Source organism: Heptranchias perlo, chromosome 2, assembly GCF_035084215.1.
Source record: "Heptranchias perlo isolate sHepPer1 chromosome 2, sHepPer1.hap1, whole genome shotgun sequence".
NCBI classification, from domain to species: domain Eukaryota; kingdom Metazoa; phylum Chordata; class Chondrichthyes; order Hexanchiformes; family Hexanchidae; genus Heptranchias; species Heptranchias perlo.
Genome location: NC_090326.1, coordinates 63,673,568 through 63,688,873, shown reverse-complemented (window position 1 = coordinate 63,688,873; position 15,306 = coordinate 63,673,568). Strand labels below are relative to the sequence as shown.

At 39.9% G+C, this 15,306-nt stretch overlaps 1 protein-coding gene across 1 annotated transcript in view; it reads left to right on the top strand.

Moving 5' to 3' along the window:
* Nucleotides 1-15,306, top strand: part of nsun2 (NOP2/Sun RNA methyltransferase 2) — a 38,521-nt gene that overhangs the window by 7,919 nt on the left and 15,296 nt on the right. The window contains exons 7-15 of the mRNA XM_068001912.1: nt 2,705-2,900; nt 4,147-4,221; nt 5,949-6,079; nt 6,600-6,673; nt 7,672-7,802; nt 8,924-9,020; nt 11,693-11,820; nt 12,663-12,755; nt 15,120-15,255. Coding sequence (XP_067858013.1) covers nt 2,705-2,900; nt 4,147-4,221; nt 5,949-6,079; nt 6,600-6,673; nt 7,672-7,802; nt 8,924-9,020; nt 11,693-11,820; nt 12,663-12,755; nt 15,120-15,255 — 1,061 coding nt within the window. The remainder of the gene's footprint in view (nt 1-2,704; nt 2,901-4,146; nt 4,222-5,948; nt 6,080-6,599; nt 6,674-7,671; nt 7,803-8,923; nt 9,021-11,692; nt 11,821-12,662; nt 12,756-15,119; nt 15,256-15,306) is intronic.

Sequence of the window (15,306 nt, the reverse complement as noted above, 5' to 3'; positions counted from 1 at the left end):
GTGATGGTGGGGATATCGGGAGGAGGCTGAGATGGATTATCCACTCGGCACTTCTGGCTGAAGATGGTTGCAAACGCTTCAGCCTTGTCTTTTGCACTCACGTGCTGGACTCCGCCATCATTGAGAATGGGGATGTTTGCAGAGCCTCCTCCTCCCGTTAGTTGTTTAATTGTCCACCACCATTCACGACTGGATGTGGCAGGACTGCAGAGCTTTGATCTGATCCGTTGGTTGTGGAATCGCTTAGCTCTGTCTATAGCATGTTGCTTCCGCTGTTTAGCATGCATGTAGTCCTGAGTTGTAGCTTCACCAGGTTGGCACCTCATTTTTAGGTACGCCTGGTGCTGCTCCTGGCATGCTCTTCTACACTCCTCATTGAACCAGGGTTGATCCCCTGGCTTGTTGGTAATGGTAGAGTGAGGAATATGACGGGCCATGAGGTTACAGATTGTGCTGGAATACAATTCTGCTGCTGCTGATGGCCCACAGCGCCTCATGGATGCCCAGTTTTGAGCTGCTGGATCTGTTCTGAATCTATGCCATTTAGCACGGTGGTAGTGCCACACAACACGTTGGATGGTGTCCTCAGTGCGAAGACGGGATTTCATCTCCACGAGGACTGTGCGGTGGTCACTCCTACCAATACTGTCATGGACAGATGCATTTGCGACAGGTAGATTGGTGAGGAGAGGACGAGGTCAAGTAAGTTTTTCCCTCGTGTTGGTTCGCTCACCACCTGCCGCAGGCCCAGTCTAGCAGCTATGTCCTTCAGGACTCGGCCAGCTCGGTCAGTAGTCGTGCTACCGAGCCACTCTTGGTGATGGACATTGAAGTCCCCCACCCAGAGTACATTTTGTGCCCTTGCTACCCTCAGTGCTTCCTCCAAGTGGTGTTCAACATGGAGGAGGACTGATTCATCAGCTGAGGGAGGACGGTAGGTGGTAATCAGCAGGAGGTTTCCTTGCCCATGTTTGACCTGATGCCATGAGATTTCATGGGGTCCAGAGTCAATGTTGAGGACTCCCAGGGCCACTCCCTCCTGACTGTATATCACTGTACCGCCACCTCTGGTGGGTCTGTCCTGCCGGTGGGACAGGACATACCCAGGGATGGTGATGGAAGAGTCTGGGACGTTGGCTGAAAGATATGATTCTGTGAGTATGGCTATGTCAGGCTGTTGCTTGACTAGACTGTGGGACAGCTCTCCCAATTTTGGCACAAGTCCCCAGATGTTAGTAAGGAGGACCTTGCAGGGTCGACTGGGCTTGGTGTTTTTTTGCCGTTGTCGTGTCCGGTGCCTAGTGGTCCGATGCCGGGTGGTCCGTCCGGTTTTATTCTTATTATGACTTTTCGTAGCGAGATTTTACAACTGAGTGGCTTGCTAGGCCATTTCAGAGGGCAATTAAGAATCAACCACATTGCTGTGGGTCTGGAGTCACATATAGGCCAGACCGGGTAAGGGCGGCAGGCTTCCTTCCCTGAAGGACATTAGTGAACCAGATGGGTTTTTACGACAATCCGGTAGTTTCATGGCCATCATTACTGATGATACTAGTATTTTAATTCCAGATTTTTATTTAATTAATTGAATTTAATTAATTAATTGAATTTAAATTCGCCAGCTGCCGTGGCGGGATTTGAACTATTGCATCTACCCAAAAGTGGAAGGCAACTGAGGGGGTGGGGAGGCATGTGCGCAAACCTGAGAAACTTTAGCTGGGCTCCCCTGATGGAGCTCTGTTTAATTAAAATGCTTATTAGCATGGTGTGCTCTTCCCCTGTCTCTAGCAAAGTATGATGTATGTTTTCAATCAGCATTGCTCACTGTTCTTACAAAAGTGTAGAATGTAAATTGTTTTTGTGCAGCAATTGTTGATGGCTGGTGGGAGGCTTAGCTTGCTGTTCATATGTTGCCAGAAGGATGTCCTAGCTTGATGATGCTATTAGAAAAAAAGATTTATAGTTTTCCATCAACATATTATCCCTAGTAAGGGAGGTTATGGGTGGAGGGGAGTGGGGAGTTGAAATGCATACTTCAGCATGAAGGAGGGGGTACTGCTGAAGCATATGTACACTTTTTCAATCATTTACTGATTACAATGTCAGATTCTATAAACACAGAATATTATCGAGAATTTAAATCTGTTTCTGAGTTAAAGTAAGTTGTATTTGAGGTTGGAATTGTTTTTCTAGGACAGTGGAGATCAACTTTGGGGGTGGTTGGAAAAGCGAACAATTGGGTTGGGCCCATGAATTGCAATTTTGGCACTCATGATTTATGGCCAACCTCAAACTCTGCTATTAATTTCTCTCACAATTCATCTTATAGGGGCTTCTGCTGTGGAATAATTATAGCAAAGAAGTTATAAAATGTAAAATAAAACTTCTTTGTTTTCTACTTTGTGGTGTATAACCTGTCTCATTCTGCTATTTTATGTTGGACTTGAAAGTTTCCTTTTGACAGATAGAATAATATTACTAGGATTGTTTGAAGGCTGCAATAATCAATGGATTCAGACTCTGCAAAAAAAAAAGTGAAGCTTGAGCAGTTTTTTAATGACCTTCCAACCCTGTGATTTATGTACTCAGTAGAATAACTTGCATCTTTTTTCATATTATTCACTAACTTGATTTTTTTTTTCAGTCTTTCATCACATCTCAGTATTGGAATTTTATACTAACATTTTGTTTTCTTTGTTTGTAGAGGGTTTTGTAATTGCTAATGATGTTGACAACAAGCGGTGTTATCTGTTGGTCCATCAGTCAAAGCGCTTGCACAGCCCTTGCATTATGGTAGTAAATCATGATGCATCAAACATACCAAGATTACAGATGATGGAGGCTGATGGCCAAAGGGACATTCTCTTCTATGACCGGATTTTGTGCGATGTGCCATGCAGGTACAGTAGGTCTTCATAGCAGGCACACCACGCAAAATAATTTATTTAGTAGTTGAAAGAGATCCCTTCATTACAGCTAAATATGCAGCATCTGGCTGCATGTCATTCACTAATGCAATTTTGCACATTGATTCATGCTAATTTGCTATTATCCTCTTCATCTGTACATATGGAGATTAGCTCCTGTTATTACAAGGAAGGAATGTAAATCGAAGTGTATTTTGTGTAGTGTAGCTTGCCCTTTTTATTATGTTTCATAATTGGACACTAGGAACCGTTACAAACTGATGCTTTCTTTGGGAGGTGAACTTTAAATGGTGAAAGACAGACTGCCAGCATTTAGAGTGTTGTGAGTATGTTAATGTGACTGAAACAATGATGTTGAGGAATAATTAGCTGCTGCGGAACATTTAAGATCTACTTCAGTGGTTTGTTTTTGTGTATTTTCAGTACATTGTTTTAAAGGAAGGTGACCAAAAGTAAAAACACATCCATATAAGCATTTTGTAGGAAAGGTTAAAATTTAATAGTTTCTTTTAAAGTGTTTGGGTGTGTGTATATTTGATATATACACCCAGACCTCTGTCAGTTACACATTCTAAAGTAGATGCTAGCGTGTGTGTAAGAGTAACCCAGATTTTATTTTCTTTCCCTTCACTATGGAGGAAGGTTCTTTGCCTCTGCTCGGCATGTCCTCTGGTACATTGCAGTGAAAGGGGAATTTCTCTTGTATGAACCCATGTCTTGCCACTCTTGTAACCCATTAATGCTACAACAAGCTCTGCCATTGTATTGCTGTGACATGGAGTTACTTTTGGAAAAGTAGTTTAAACCATATCGGCCACTGATAATTGAGCTTTTAGCATTTGGCTGCTTGAGGTACTGGATTTGAACTTGCTTTTAAACTATACTTTTTTCCCCCCTCCTCATGTTAAACTTGCATTACCGCCACTCTCCATGAAGGTAGGGCTGCTTGAGCCATGGACTTCATCATGCAATTTGCTGCCAGACACTGCTTTCCTGTCGTGCTGAACTCATTCTGTGAGTTCTTGTTCCCCGTTAAGCTGCAGCACCCCAGTCCATTGAAGTTCTTAAATTAGTGGATTATCAAGCGCAATCTTGTCCAGTGAGTGGAAATCAAATAACATGCAAGGCTAGGTTTTAAATTTGACTATCTGCATATAAGTCTGAATATCTGTCAACTTGCCTTTCTGAATTTTGAGAATGTGCTTCTTGATGATTATAGTGGTGATGCAACTTTAAGAAAGAATATAGACGTGTGGAGAAAGTGGACAACTAGCAACAGTCTACAGTTGCATGGGTAAGACTATTAATTATCTTCTATATTATGAGAAGAGCAGCTTGTGTCTTCTACATTTATTTCTTAAGGAATTGGTCTGTTTTATCGATCCAATGCATTATTGCTTTCTTTACAGTGACAAACAAGAACTAACTGTAATGGATTTCTGAGTTCCAGCTGCTGTAAATTAGAGTCTAGTTATAGAGAGCTAAAATGGGTGCAGAAGGGACAGGTTATGTCTGTCCATTTTAATGGAGTTCTTTTGAGGAGTTTACTGTTCTGGTGGATATGGGTGAGGCAGTGGAGGATTTCAGGATGACATTTGACATTGTCCCACGTAATTGACTGATTTGCAAGGTGTGAGTTAATGGGATAGACAGCAAATTATTAGGGTGGTGGTGTGTGGAAAGATGTCAGGGTGGAAACCAGTTATCTGTGGCGTTCCACACGGGTCAACATTGGGGCCACTGTTAATTTTTCTAACTGAGTTAAGTGTATAATGTGCAAGTATACTCACTGGTTCAGCAAAACTAGTCTCTCCTGTAAGCAGACCTTGCGTCCCCTATGATCTGGAGTGCACTATATATATTTACCAATATCTATTTAAATGATAGAACCGTTGCTCTTTATTTCAGCAACTTAAATATTGCACGTGACGCCATATAGTGGACTGAATAAGACTCCCATCAAAAAAGGCATTAGTGTCAAACTATTAGCTAGTTCACTTTATGTGCAATATATGAATGAACATTATACAGTTTCCACAGTGACAAATCAATTTTCCTACACATCAGTTATGAAACATGAAAACAAATTACAATCTCTAAATGAAGGCTTACTTCTCTAGCTAAACTATTCAAAGTAAAGCTAGCTCAGACTTTTAAAATACTAGCAACTTTCTTTTGCTGCCTGCTAAAACAGTTTGCCTTCTGTATGTGAGAGAGGGGGAGACTTCTATATCCCTTGCCTTAAGATTATGGTGTAGGCAATATATCGTTAATCTGTAATGGACATTCCACAAACATTGAAGACAAAAGAAAAAACTTGAATTTGTATAGCACTTTTCACATCCTCAGGATGTCCCAAAGTGCTTTACAGCCAATTAATTGCGTTTGAAGTGTTGTCACTGTTTAAGGTCCCACAGACACGTCCAGTTAATCTGTTTTTAAGAGGTGTTGGCTAGGGGAACAGGAGAACTCCCCTGCTCTTTGAATAGTGCCATAGGATCTTTTACGTCCACCAGAGCAGGCAGACAGGGGGTCGGTTTAACGTTTCATCATTCCTCAGTACTGCATGTCTGGCTAGAGCGAGGATTCAGCCAACGATTAGGAATGTGTCATTGCTTAATAATTCCTGTTCACTTTATTGTAGCCAGTTTTATAAAAGAACCAGTACTTGGTGTGCAAATGTACTTCTGGTGCAATCAAAATCAGTTTGTGTATGGTATTTAGGAAGTACACATTTATTATTTTTGAAATGATTGGCATAATTGTGAAAGTTTGTTACATCAGAAAAACTATCTTGTGTCCAGCCTGTCATCTTGTGGTTTGGGAGTCTCTGGCTTCTTTTTCCTGGAACATCTGGCCTTTGTTATAGAAGTCTTTATCTTGCCAAAATTAGCATGCTCCAATTTGTGTTATCTTATCATTTTATGTATTTGCCCTGAAAAAAAAATTCAAATTCTGATCTACTCAGGCATTTTGTGGAACAAAATTTTGGTCTCCTTTTTAACTTCCATATCTTCCAAGTTTACAGCAGAGAATTGCAATCCGTGGTGTGGAACAGTTGACAGTTGGAGGCAGAATGGTCTACTCTACTTGTTCTCTGAACCCCATTGAAAATGAAGCTGTAATAGCAGCCATTCTTGAGAAGAGTGAAGGTAAGCATGTCCAATGTTTAGGTTTAGTGTATTTTTGTTTGTTAAAATAAAATTGTGAAATAATGAGACCGTTATGGATTGGTCCATTTTCAGTGAAGCACAATGGTCCTTTAATATGTGATAGCACAAATGGTGTATGTGTAACCTGTATTAGTTGCATTGGAGCTTGACTTTAAAATGACTGTAATCAAAGTGGAACGCTTTAAGAGAATACCTACATGTAAAAACGTACTGTTACTCTAAAGTGCTGGAGACACATTTTAATTTTAATTTCACTTCTAGCTTGGTTTAGGAACTTCAAATTCTTACAAAAGCTGGCGTTTTTCATTGTTGGTTTGAGGTAGGGGAGGGGAAGAATTATGTGAGCCATATGTTAAACTAATTTATTTGAATTATCACTTCTTGGGGAGATGCTAGACTTTGCACTCAAATAAATTTAACTTAAGAATATTTAACGTGGATGTTTGAAGATGCTGATCCAAAGCTCCAAATTAGTTGACAATATGGTGATTTGTTGCAGGAACTCTTGAGTTAATTGACGTTTCGTCCGAGTTGCCAGGGTTGAAGCGGATGCCTGGTTTATCATCGTGGAAGGTAATTCTTTTGAGCTGAAACTCTTCCTTTCATCCTTCCTTCCCCTGTCCAAGATTCTCTAACACCATGTTTTTTTTCTTAACTGTAGAAACATTGCAACATCATCAATTTAAATCTTTCAACACCCAATTGAAAGTGAGCTCAATCAAAATTTGCCACCAAATGGAAGGGCTTGGGTTTGAATTCCTATCTTGGCTAACTTTTGTACATGCTTCTTCTTCTCTCTCCACTTCCCCTTCTGCAATACTGAGTTTACTGGTCTTGGCTAGCAGTGAAGTTTGGGGTGGGGGAAGAGATGAGACTCTAGATCCTTTTTTTTATTCTTAAACTGACAGCTGTGATATTCATAGAATCATACAGCACAGAAGGAGGCCATTCGGCCCATCGTGAATGTGCCGGCTCTTTGAAAGAACTATCCAATTAGTCCCACTCCCCTGTTCTTTCCCCATACCTCCTCAAATTTTTCCTTTTCAAATATATATCCAATTACCTTTTGAAAGTTATTATTGAATCTGCTTCTAACACCCTTTCAGGCAGTGCATTCCAGATCATCATATCTCACTGCATAAAGGAAATTGCTCCACATCTCCCCTCTGGTTCTTTTGCCAATTACCTTAAATCTGTGTCCTCTGGTTACCAACCCTCCTGCCAGTGGAAACAATTTCTCCATATTTACTCTATCAAAACCTGTCATAATTTTGAACACCTCTGTTAAATCTCCTCTTAACTTTCTCGGTTCTAAGGAAAACAATCCCAGCTTCTCTAGTCTCGCCACGTAACTGAAGTCCCTCATCCCTAGTACCATTCTCCTCTGTACCCTCTCCAAGGCCTTGATATCCTTCCTAAAGTGTGGTGCCCAGAATTGAATACAACACTCCAGCTGGGGCTTAACAATTGATTTATAAATGTTTAGCATAACATAATATTGAATTGGTGCACAAGTTGAATGAGTTGTCTTTTTCTTTGGTTGTATGATCATAAAATCTATTTACTGACAGGTAATGACAAGAGAAGGTCATTGGTATGCTGAGTGGTCAGAGGTGCCAGAAAACAAACACACCCAGATCCGCCCTACAATGTTCCCAACCAAAGACCCTGAAAAACTCAAAATAATGAATATGGAGAGATGGTTAGTTTTGATGGGTTCTTGTGATATTACTAATGTGTTATATACAATATTTAAACTTGAAGGAAAATGATTTTAAAAAAAATGATAATCAATTTAAATCACGGAGCCTCCTAAGTAGGAATGTATAGTTTATGTTTTATGAATTTCTTTCATTTAATTGAGCTTGAGAGCTTGCTAATCATAGACGTGGCCAAATCTGAATATGGCTGCAAGATTTTCTTTCATGTGAACCAATGATTATGCAACATCAAATTATACAGTGCGTCTTTTCAAATATTTATAATCCTACAAAAAACTGCTCCAAAAAGAGAGTGGATTCTGTTTTACAATCAAAATGGCAAGAAAGAGGGGCAAGGAACCAGAGGTTTTGATATTTTGGCAGAGCCAGAAGGCTATTTCTTACCCCCTTCTCAATTTTCAGTTTCCTTCAATTTGGCAATCCTGACCAAAACCCAAATTAAAGCTAATTTGCCAAAATATTTGTCCATGTCTATGATTAGCAAAAGCCTGAACCGATTATTACAAAATTTACAAAGGGTTTTCTTCCACTACGGCTTGTTAACCGTGTCAATTCTATACTGCATTTATTTTAAACCACTGTGGCAGCATATAGTGGTAATAAAAAAGGTACTTTATGAAAATATAATATTACTCTGAAATATGAGACAATATTAGCTCAACTTTTGTTAACTTTTAAATATTCACAAACATTTTTTGTATAATTTTTTATGCATGTAGCTTTGTTAATTTGTAAAATTGTCCTAGGTTCTAGTTTGCATGAACTGCAACCTTAATGGTAATATTTTGGCAAATTAGCTTTAATTTGGGTTTTGGTCAGTCTTGCATATTGAAGGAAACTGAAAATTGAGAAGGGGGTAAGAAATACCCTTCTGGCTTTGCTAAAATATCAAAACCTCTGGTTCCTTTCCCCTCTTTCTTACCATTTTGATTGTAAAACAGAATCCGCTCTCTTTTTGGAGCAGTTTGTTGTAGGATTATAAATATTTGAAAAGGTTCGCTGTATAATTTGATGTTGCATAATCATTGGCTCACATGAAAGAAAAACCTGCAGCCATATTCAGATTTGACTCTCATCTTATATGACTGTCCAATTTTTACAGCATTAGGATACTGCCTCATCATCAGAATACTGGAGGATTCTTTGTAGCTGTTTTGGAGAAAAAGGCTCCAATGCCATGGAACAAGCGAGAACCAAAGGTAAGGTGGTTTGCCTGTTAGTAACATTTGAAGTTTTTCTGTGCTTGAAATGATCCTATATTTTTCGCTTTTTATTCCCAGCTTTCACTGTTCCACTAACAAATTTTATGCATTATGCACTTAGAAACATAGAAACACAGAAAATAGGAGCAAGAGTAGGCCATTCGGCCCTTTGGGCCTGCTCCACCATTCAAAATGATCATGCTGATCGTCTAACTCAGTACCCTGTTCTCGCGTTTTCCCCATATCCCTTGATCCCTTCAGCATTAAGAAATATATCTATCTCCTTCTTGAATACATCTAACGACTTGGCCTCCACTGCCTTCTGTGGTAGAGAATTCCACAGGTTCACCACCCTCTGAGTGAAGAAATTTCTCCTCATCTCTGTTCTAAATGGCATACCCCGTATCCTGAGACTGTGACCCCTGGTTCTGGACTCCTCAGCCATCGGGAACATCCCCCCTGCATCTAGTCTGTCTAGTCCTGTTAGAATTTTATATGTTTCAATGAGATCACCTCTCATTCTTCTAAACTCTAGTGAATATAGGCCTAGTCGACCCAATCTCTCCTCATATGTCAGTCCTGCCATCCCAAGAATTAGTCTGGTAAACCTTTGTTGCACTCCCTCCATGGCAAGGACATCCTTCCTCAGATAAGGAGACAAAAACTGCACACAATACTCCAGATGTGGTCTTACCAAGGCCCTGTATAACTGCAGTAAGACATCCCTGTTCCTGTACTCAAATCCTCTTGCAATGAAGGCCAACATACCATTCGCCTTTCTAACTGCTTGCTGCACCTGAATGCTTGCTTTCAGCGACTGGTGTACAAGGACACCCAGGACTCGTTGCACCTCCCCTTTTCCCAATCTATCACCATTCAGATGATAATCTGTCTTTCTGTTTTTACAACAAGTGGATAACCTCACATTTATCCACGTTCTACTGCATCTGCCATGTTCTTGCCCACTCACCCAACTTGTCTAAATCACATTGGAGCCTCTTTGCATCCTCCTCACAGCTCACATTCCACCCCAGCTATGTGTCGTCTGCAAACTTGGAAATGTTACATTTAGTTCCCTCATCCAAATCATTGATATATATTGTGAATAGCTGGGGCCCAAGCACTGATCCCTGCAGTACCCCACTAGTCACTGCCTGCCACCCGGAAAAAGACCCGTTTATTCCTACTCTCTGTTTCCTGTTTGTCAACCAATTCTCAATCCATGCCAGTATATTCCCCCCAATCCCATGTGCTTTAATTTTGCACACGAACCTCTTGTGTGGGACCTTATCAAAAGCCTTCTGAAAATCTAAGTACACCACATCCACTGGTTCACCCCTATCTATCCTACCAGTTACCTCCTCAAAAAAAACTCCAGTAGATTTGTTAAGCATGATTTCCCTTTCATAAGCCCATGCTGAATTGATTGAGAAAGTAGGCAGGTGCCCTGCTCATAGTTGCCTATTGAATGGAGTGATTTGCAAGGAGTTGTGCAAGTGCTGTTTGGGCTAACTGTATTTATTTTCCTCCTCTTCCCTGCTTCCTGTAAGGAAGCGTCTTTGTCGTACACACCCCGCTGTGATCATTTAAACAACCTGTGCTGATACGATGTGATATGACATCACTAGGTTATCCTAAAATTGTTTTTGTTCTTTTCATTAAACTGCCTGTTTGGTGAATTTCAATTTATCCTTAAATGTTGTGCTTGGCAGAAGTATGTTTTTGTGTGGCAGGGGGGGGGGGGGGGGGGGGGAGATTAAAGGGTAAGATCTATGATTAATCTTTTCAACTATGTAGTGGCCTGTTTGAGAGCAATCTAATCCCATTTTATAACTAGGATTACTTCTTGTAACTGACATCTGTGTATTTGAATCTTTGAGCCAGTGAATCAGAGGGGAAATCCAACTCTCCTTTTCATTTACTGCTGAAACTGAGTAAATATTAAGCTTTATGTTTGATCCTAGAATTTAAAATAATATCAAGTATTCTACTGTATTCCACCTGAATCCATTAACTGGAAAGACTTGTCCAGTTGTTTTTGGCTTGAGTTGCAAGTGACAGGTTTTCTTTTTGGGGGGGAAAGAAGTGATCTGAGTGGATAAGCAATAGACCTGCTATTTAGCCTCTGGCAACATAGCTCCACAGCCGGCCACTAGGAGATGCGCAAAGGCAATTGAGAACTTCCTGGTCCTCAGCCAATCTGTGGTCAGTACTACACTGAATTGAGTACCTAATTGAAGTTGTCCATATGCATGATAGGTTTGTGGTTTTCAAAAAGACTGGACCCAGAGTTGATGAATGCAATCCACAAAATACTGGCAAAAAACTGTGGAACCTTCTCTGTTAAAAATGGAATTTGACTTTTTCCAGTCACCATAAACCACTGGCTCTGTAGAGAGTCTATTTGAAGGACTGGGTTGATGGGCCAGACAGCCTTTCATCTCCCCCCACATGTAATATTAAATCTTAATAAGCCAGATACAGATTTCTTTCAAACAATGGAATGTTATGTCTACAAAGTTGAAGGTATCAAGTCTTCAGAATAGCTGAAATCCATTCTTGTTTTCCTACTCTTTGAACAAAAAAGATTGCAAGAAGCCGCCCGTGGGTATAGAGAACCATCCTTTCAGAGTTAATTTAGTAACAATTTTAATGTTTATTTTTGTCAGTTGAGACATAAAACGGCAGCAGTTGATGCCCCTGTTGAAGGTGCTGAAGAGGAAGTTGCAGTAATGGATGAAACTAAAAAAACCGATGATGCCGAAGAATCATCAGCCAGTAAAGATGGTATCTGTTGGTAAGTTAGACAATGATATGTGGAGCTCACCGAGCATTTTGTTTCAATATCACTTGCCTCTTGTGTATAATAAGACTGCCCTAGTTCAGAAGTGGCAGTGTCTCAGTCTATCAAGGGCTTCTGCTCTTGATCCTCTGTGGTGAGCTACTTCTGGTTAGCCATGAAGCTGGGGGGAGGCAGAGGACTGGTGCTTCCATATAGTGAGAAAGGAAAATCTGGGGTGAGTTGTTTCTGGGCTGTTTTGCTGTACTTAGTGGCTGATTTCAGAGCATTGTTAGTGTAGGCATTGTGCACGTTGCCCATCTAAGTATAGTTTGAGTTCTGATGCAACGACACCCAAGAAACTGGAAGATGGGATTTTTTTTTACCTTTCCATTTCCCCTCCTCTTTCTCTTTCCCCCCCCCCCCCCCCCCCCCCCACTTCCTTCCCACCTCCAAATGCCATTTTCACTATAATTATCTGTTGGGTTTTTAACTTTCCTCGCTGACATTGGCCAGTAAAATAGGGTTTGAGAAAAGCAGTCGAGCCTGTTTAATATTTATGAAGTAAAAGTACTACTCTCATACGATTTGTAGCTCTTCCTCTCGGTACCTAGGTTTAAATGATCCATTAGCAAATTTTAAAAAACCTGTCTGGTTCTTCAAATATTTTTGAATGCTTGATGCCGTTTGAGTATCTCGCAATTTTTAATTGCTGCCATAGAAGAGGTGAAAAGTGATGGCATATCCCAAACCGAAAAGGATGAATTGGGATCTGAGTATCTTCTCTGCAATTTCTTGTAAATATTGCATCAAAGTAATTCTTGTGTGAGAACTCAATTTTTAAATTATCTTTTCTTTAGTCCACCGCCATCAAAGAAAATGAAACTATTTGGATTCAAAGAAGATCCGTTTGTGTTCCTAAGTGAAGATGATCCAATATTTCTACCAATTCAGTAAGCTTTCTTTGGCCGTGTCGGTCCTGTTTTGCTGTCTGAGTGGGAATGAAAAGATTTAGCACTGGCCAATGATCAAATTCTACTGTTTTGGGTCGGGCTGCATTTTCATGTCCATCTTGGTCACATTATAGTTGTACGTACTAATATTAACAGAGCCTAGCTTGTTTAACTTCAGTGCATAGGAACATTAGATCATGGCCGATCTGCACCTCAACTCCATTTTTCTGCCTTTGCTCCATATCCCTTGATACCCTTACCTAGCAAAAATCTACCTATTTCTGTCTTGACGGCTCCAATTGCCTTAGTGTCCACAGCCTTTTGGTGAGAGTGTTTTAAATTTCTACTACCCTTTTGAGTGAAAAAGTGCTTCCTGATTTCACTCCTGAGTGGCCTGGCTCTAATTTTAAGATTATGGACAGTAAGAGGCAAAGGTAAGCCTCAAGTAGGATGTATCGTTCCCAGCCATTTATCTGTAAGTCCTTGTATCCTAGTAAGTTCATATGCACCCTTTTGAAATACAAAGAGCACACGGAAGTCCTAAAACTAAATTAAAAAAAAAATTCTACCTTGTCTGTTCCAGTATAGTTATGTGCTTATACTTTGTGAATTTCATTGTGAAGTGTTATGACAACTAGCAGTGGCTTAAAATTAATGAAAAATGAATTTAATAAATGTAGCAATTTGGTAGATCCAAGGCTGAAAATCTTTATCAATATAATCTAAGAATATTCAGTGAGTGACAAGCTAATTAATCCAGAAGCATTGTAGCTTTCAGATCTGAGGAGTGCACAGAGTCCTCTAGCTACAATGTGTCACTGTATTTTCTTTCAAATGGAGTGTTAAGTGGAGTGCCACTTAAATTAATGAGTCATATAATACTATGACAGTGCCGCCTACATGTAGAAGGGTAGTGAGTTTGGGTTTAATGAGTAGGTAGGTAGTGAATAATGGGAGAAAGTGAATCTGACGGTGGGGTGAGCAGTTTGGATGGTAGGCATTGGGGGTAATGGATATTTGAGTATCAATTGGTAATAGAGGGAAGGGTATAGCTTGGAGATGAGAAGCAGTAGATATGTGGGGTGGCAATGAACAACAATAAGGTTGTTGGTATTGGAGGGGCTAGGGCAGTTCATGGAGGTAAAATGTAGGATGAGACTGCAGACCCAGAAACTGGATTCCAGGAATTAGGCCATATCTACTTACTTAATTAATTCCTGACTAGCCTGCTGATCCAAAGCCTTAAATTGTAGCAACCCGGCTCCCATGAAGCCCAATCTCGTTTGTTCGAGCAAAATTTGTTGATTTCATTTGAGGATGACCCCAAAAGTTCCATTAATTTTTTTAAAGCCCAAAAAAATTTAAAGGTACCTTCTATTTAATGGCAGGACAGTTGCTTGTGGATAGAGCTGGGATTTAGACTTTGAGGTGCAACAGTGTCATCTATGGAGGACTGAAAAGGTAAATTTATATAGGGAGTAATCTTAAAATTTGAGCGAGGCCTTTCAGGAGTGAAATCAATTAGCACTTGTTCACACACAGGGTAGTGGAAAGCTGGAACTATCTTCCCCCAAAAAGCTATGTATGCTGGGTGAATTTAAATTTTCAAGATTGAAATTGATAGGTTTTTGTTAGGTGAGGATATCAAGGGGTATGGAGCAACTGGAGTAGAAGTACAGATCGGCCATGATCTAATTAGGTGTGAGAACAGGAATTTTGCTCTACATGTATGTGTGTGTATAATGTATTTTTATGTGTAAGTTAAAATTCAGTACTTCAATCTATGGCTCTGTTGACCTTCAAGAACAACTTGTACTTCATTCTTACACTTTGTCTTACTACTGCCAAACTGAATTGTCTTGTAATAGCAAGTCATCTGCAATCCTTGTGTTACTGAGACTAATCTGTTCCTTGCTCTGTTGAACTAATTGCGTCTTTGTGCACTGCAAAGTAGTAGTCAGAGATGCAGTTGCGCTAATCCTTTTGTGCCGATGTATGCCAATTATGGCACAATTAATGTATCTTCTGTCAAAAGCTTAATAGTGTCTAGATTCCTCATTGGAACAGCTTTTGAATTACAGAATCTCTAGCATGCTGATTAAACTAGTGAAGGCTTTATGCTACACAGTATATAACTAATGAAACTGAGGAATAATTGAAACATTAAATGTACATATTGAACTTGCAAGAACATGTCTAATAAATCTAAGTATTTGAAACATACTTAACTATGCCAATTTTGCAGGATGTAATTTTCTAGTGGGCTTGCTTAGTTTGTCGATACTGGTGTCCTGTTATATTATCTGTTGTATGAGAAAAATATAACGGACAATTTTATCAAAATACTGAAACAATTTTTAATAGGAAATTTTATCAATTGGATCCATCTTTCCCAAAGTTGAATGTCCTCACTAGAACGCATGAGGGAAAGAAGCGTCACCTCTATATGGTTTCGAAGGAACTAAGGAATGTGCTTCTCCATAACAGTGAACGAATGAAGGTTGGTTTACAAAGTTTCCTATTGCATTTTTAAAAAATTATAGCTTGTACT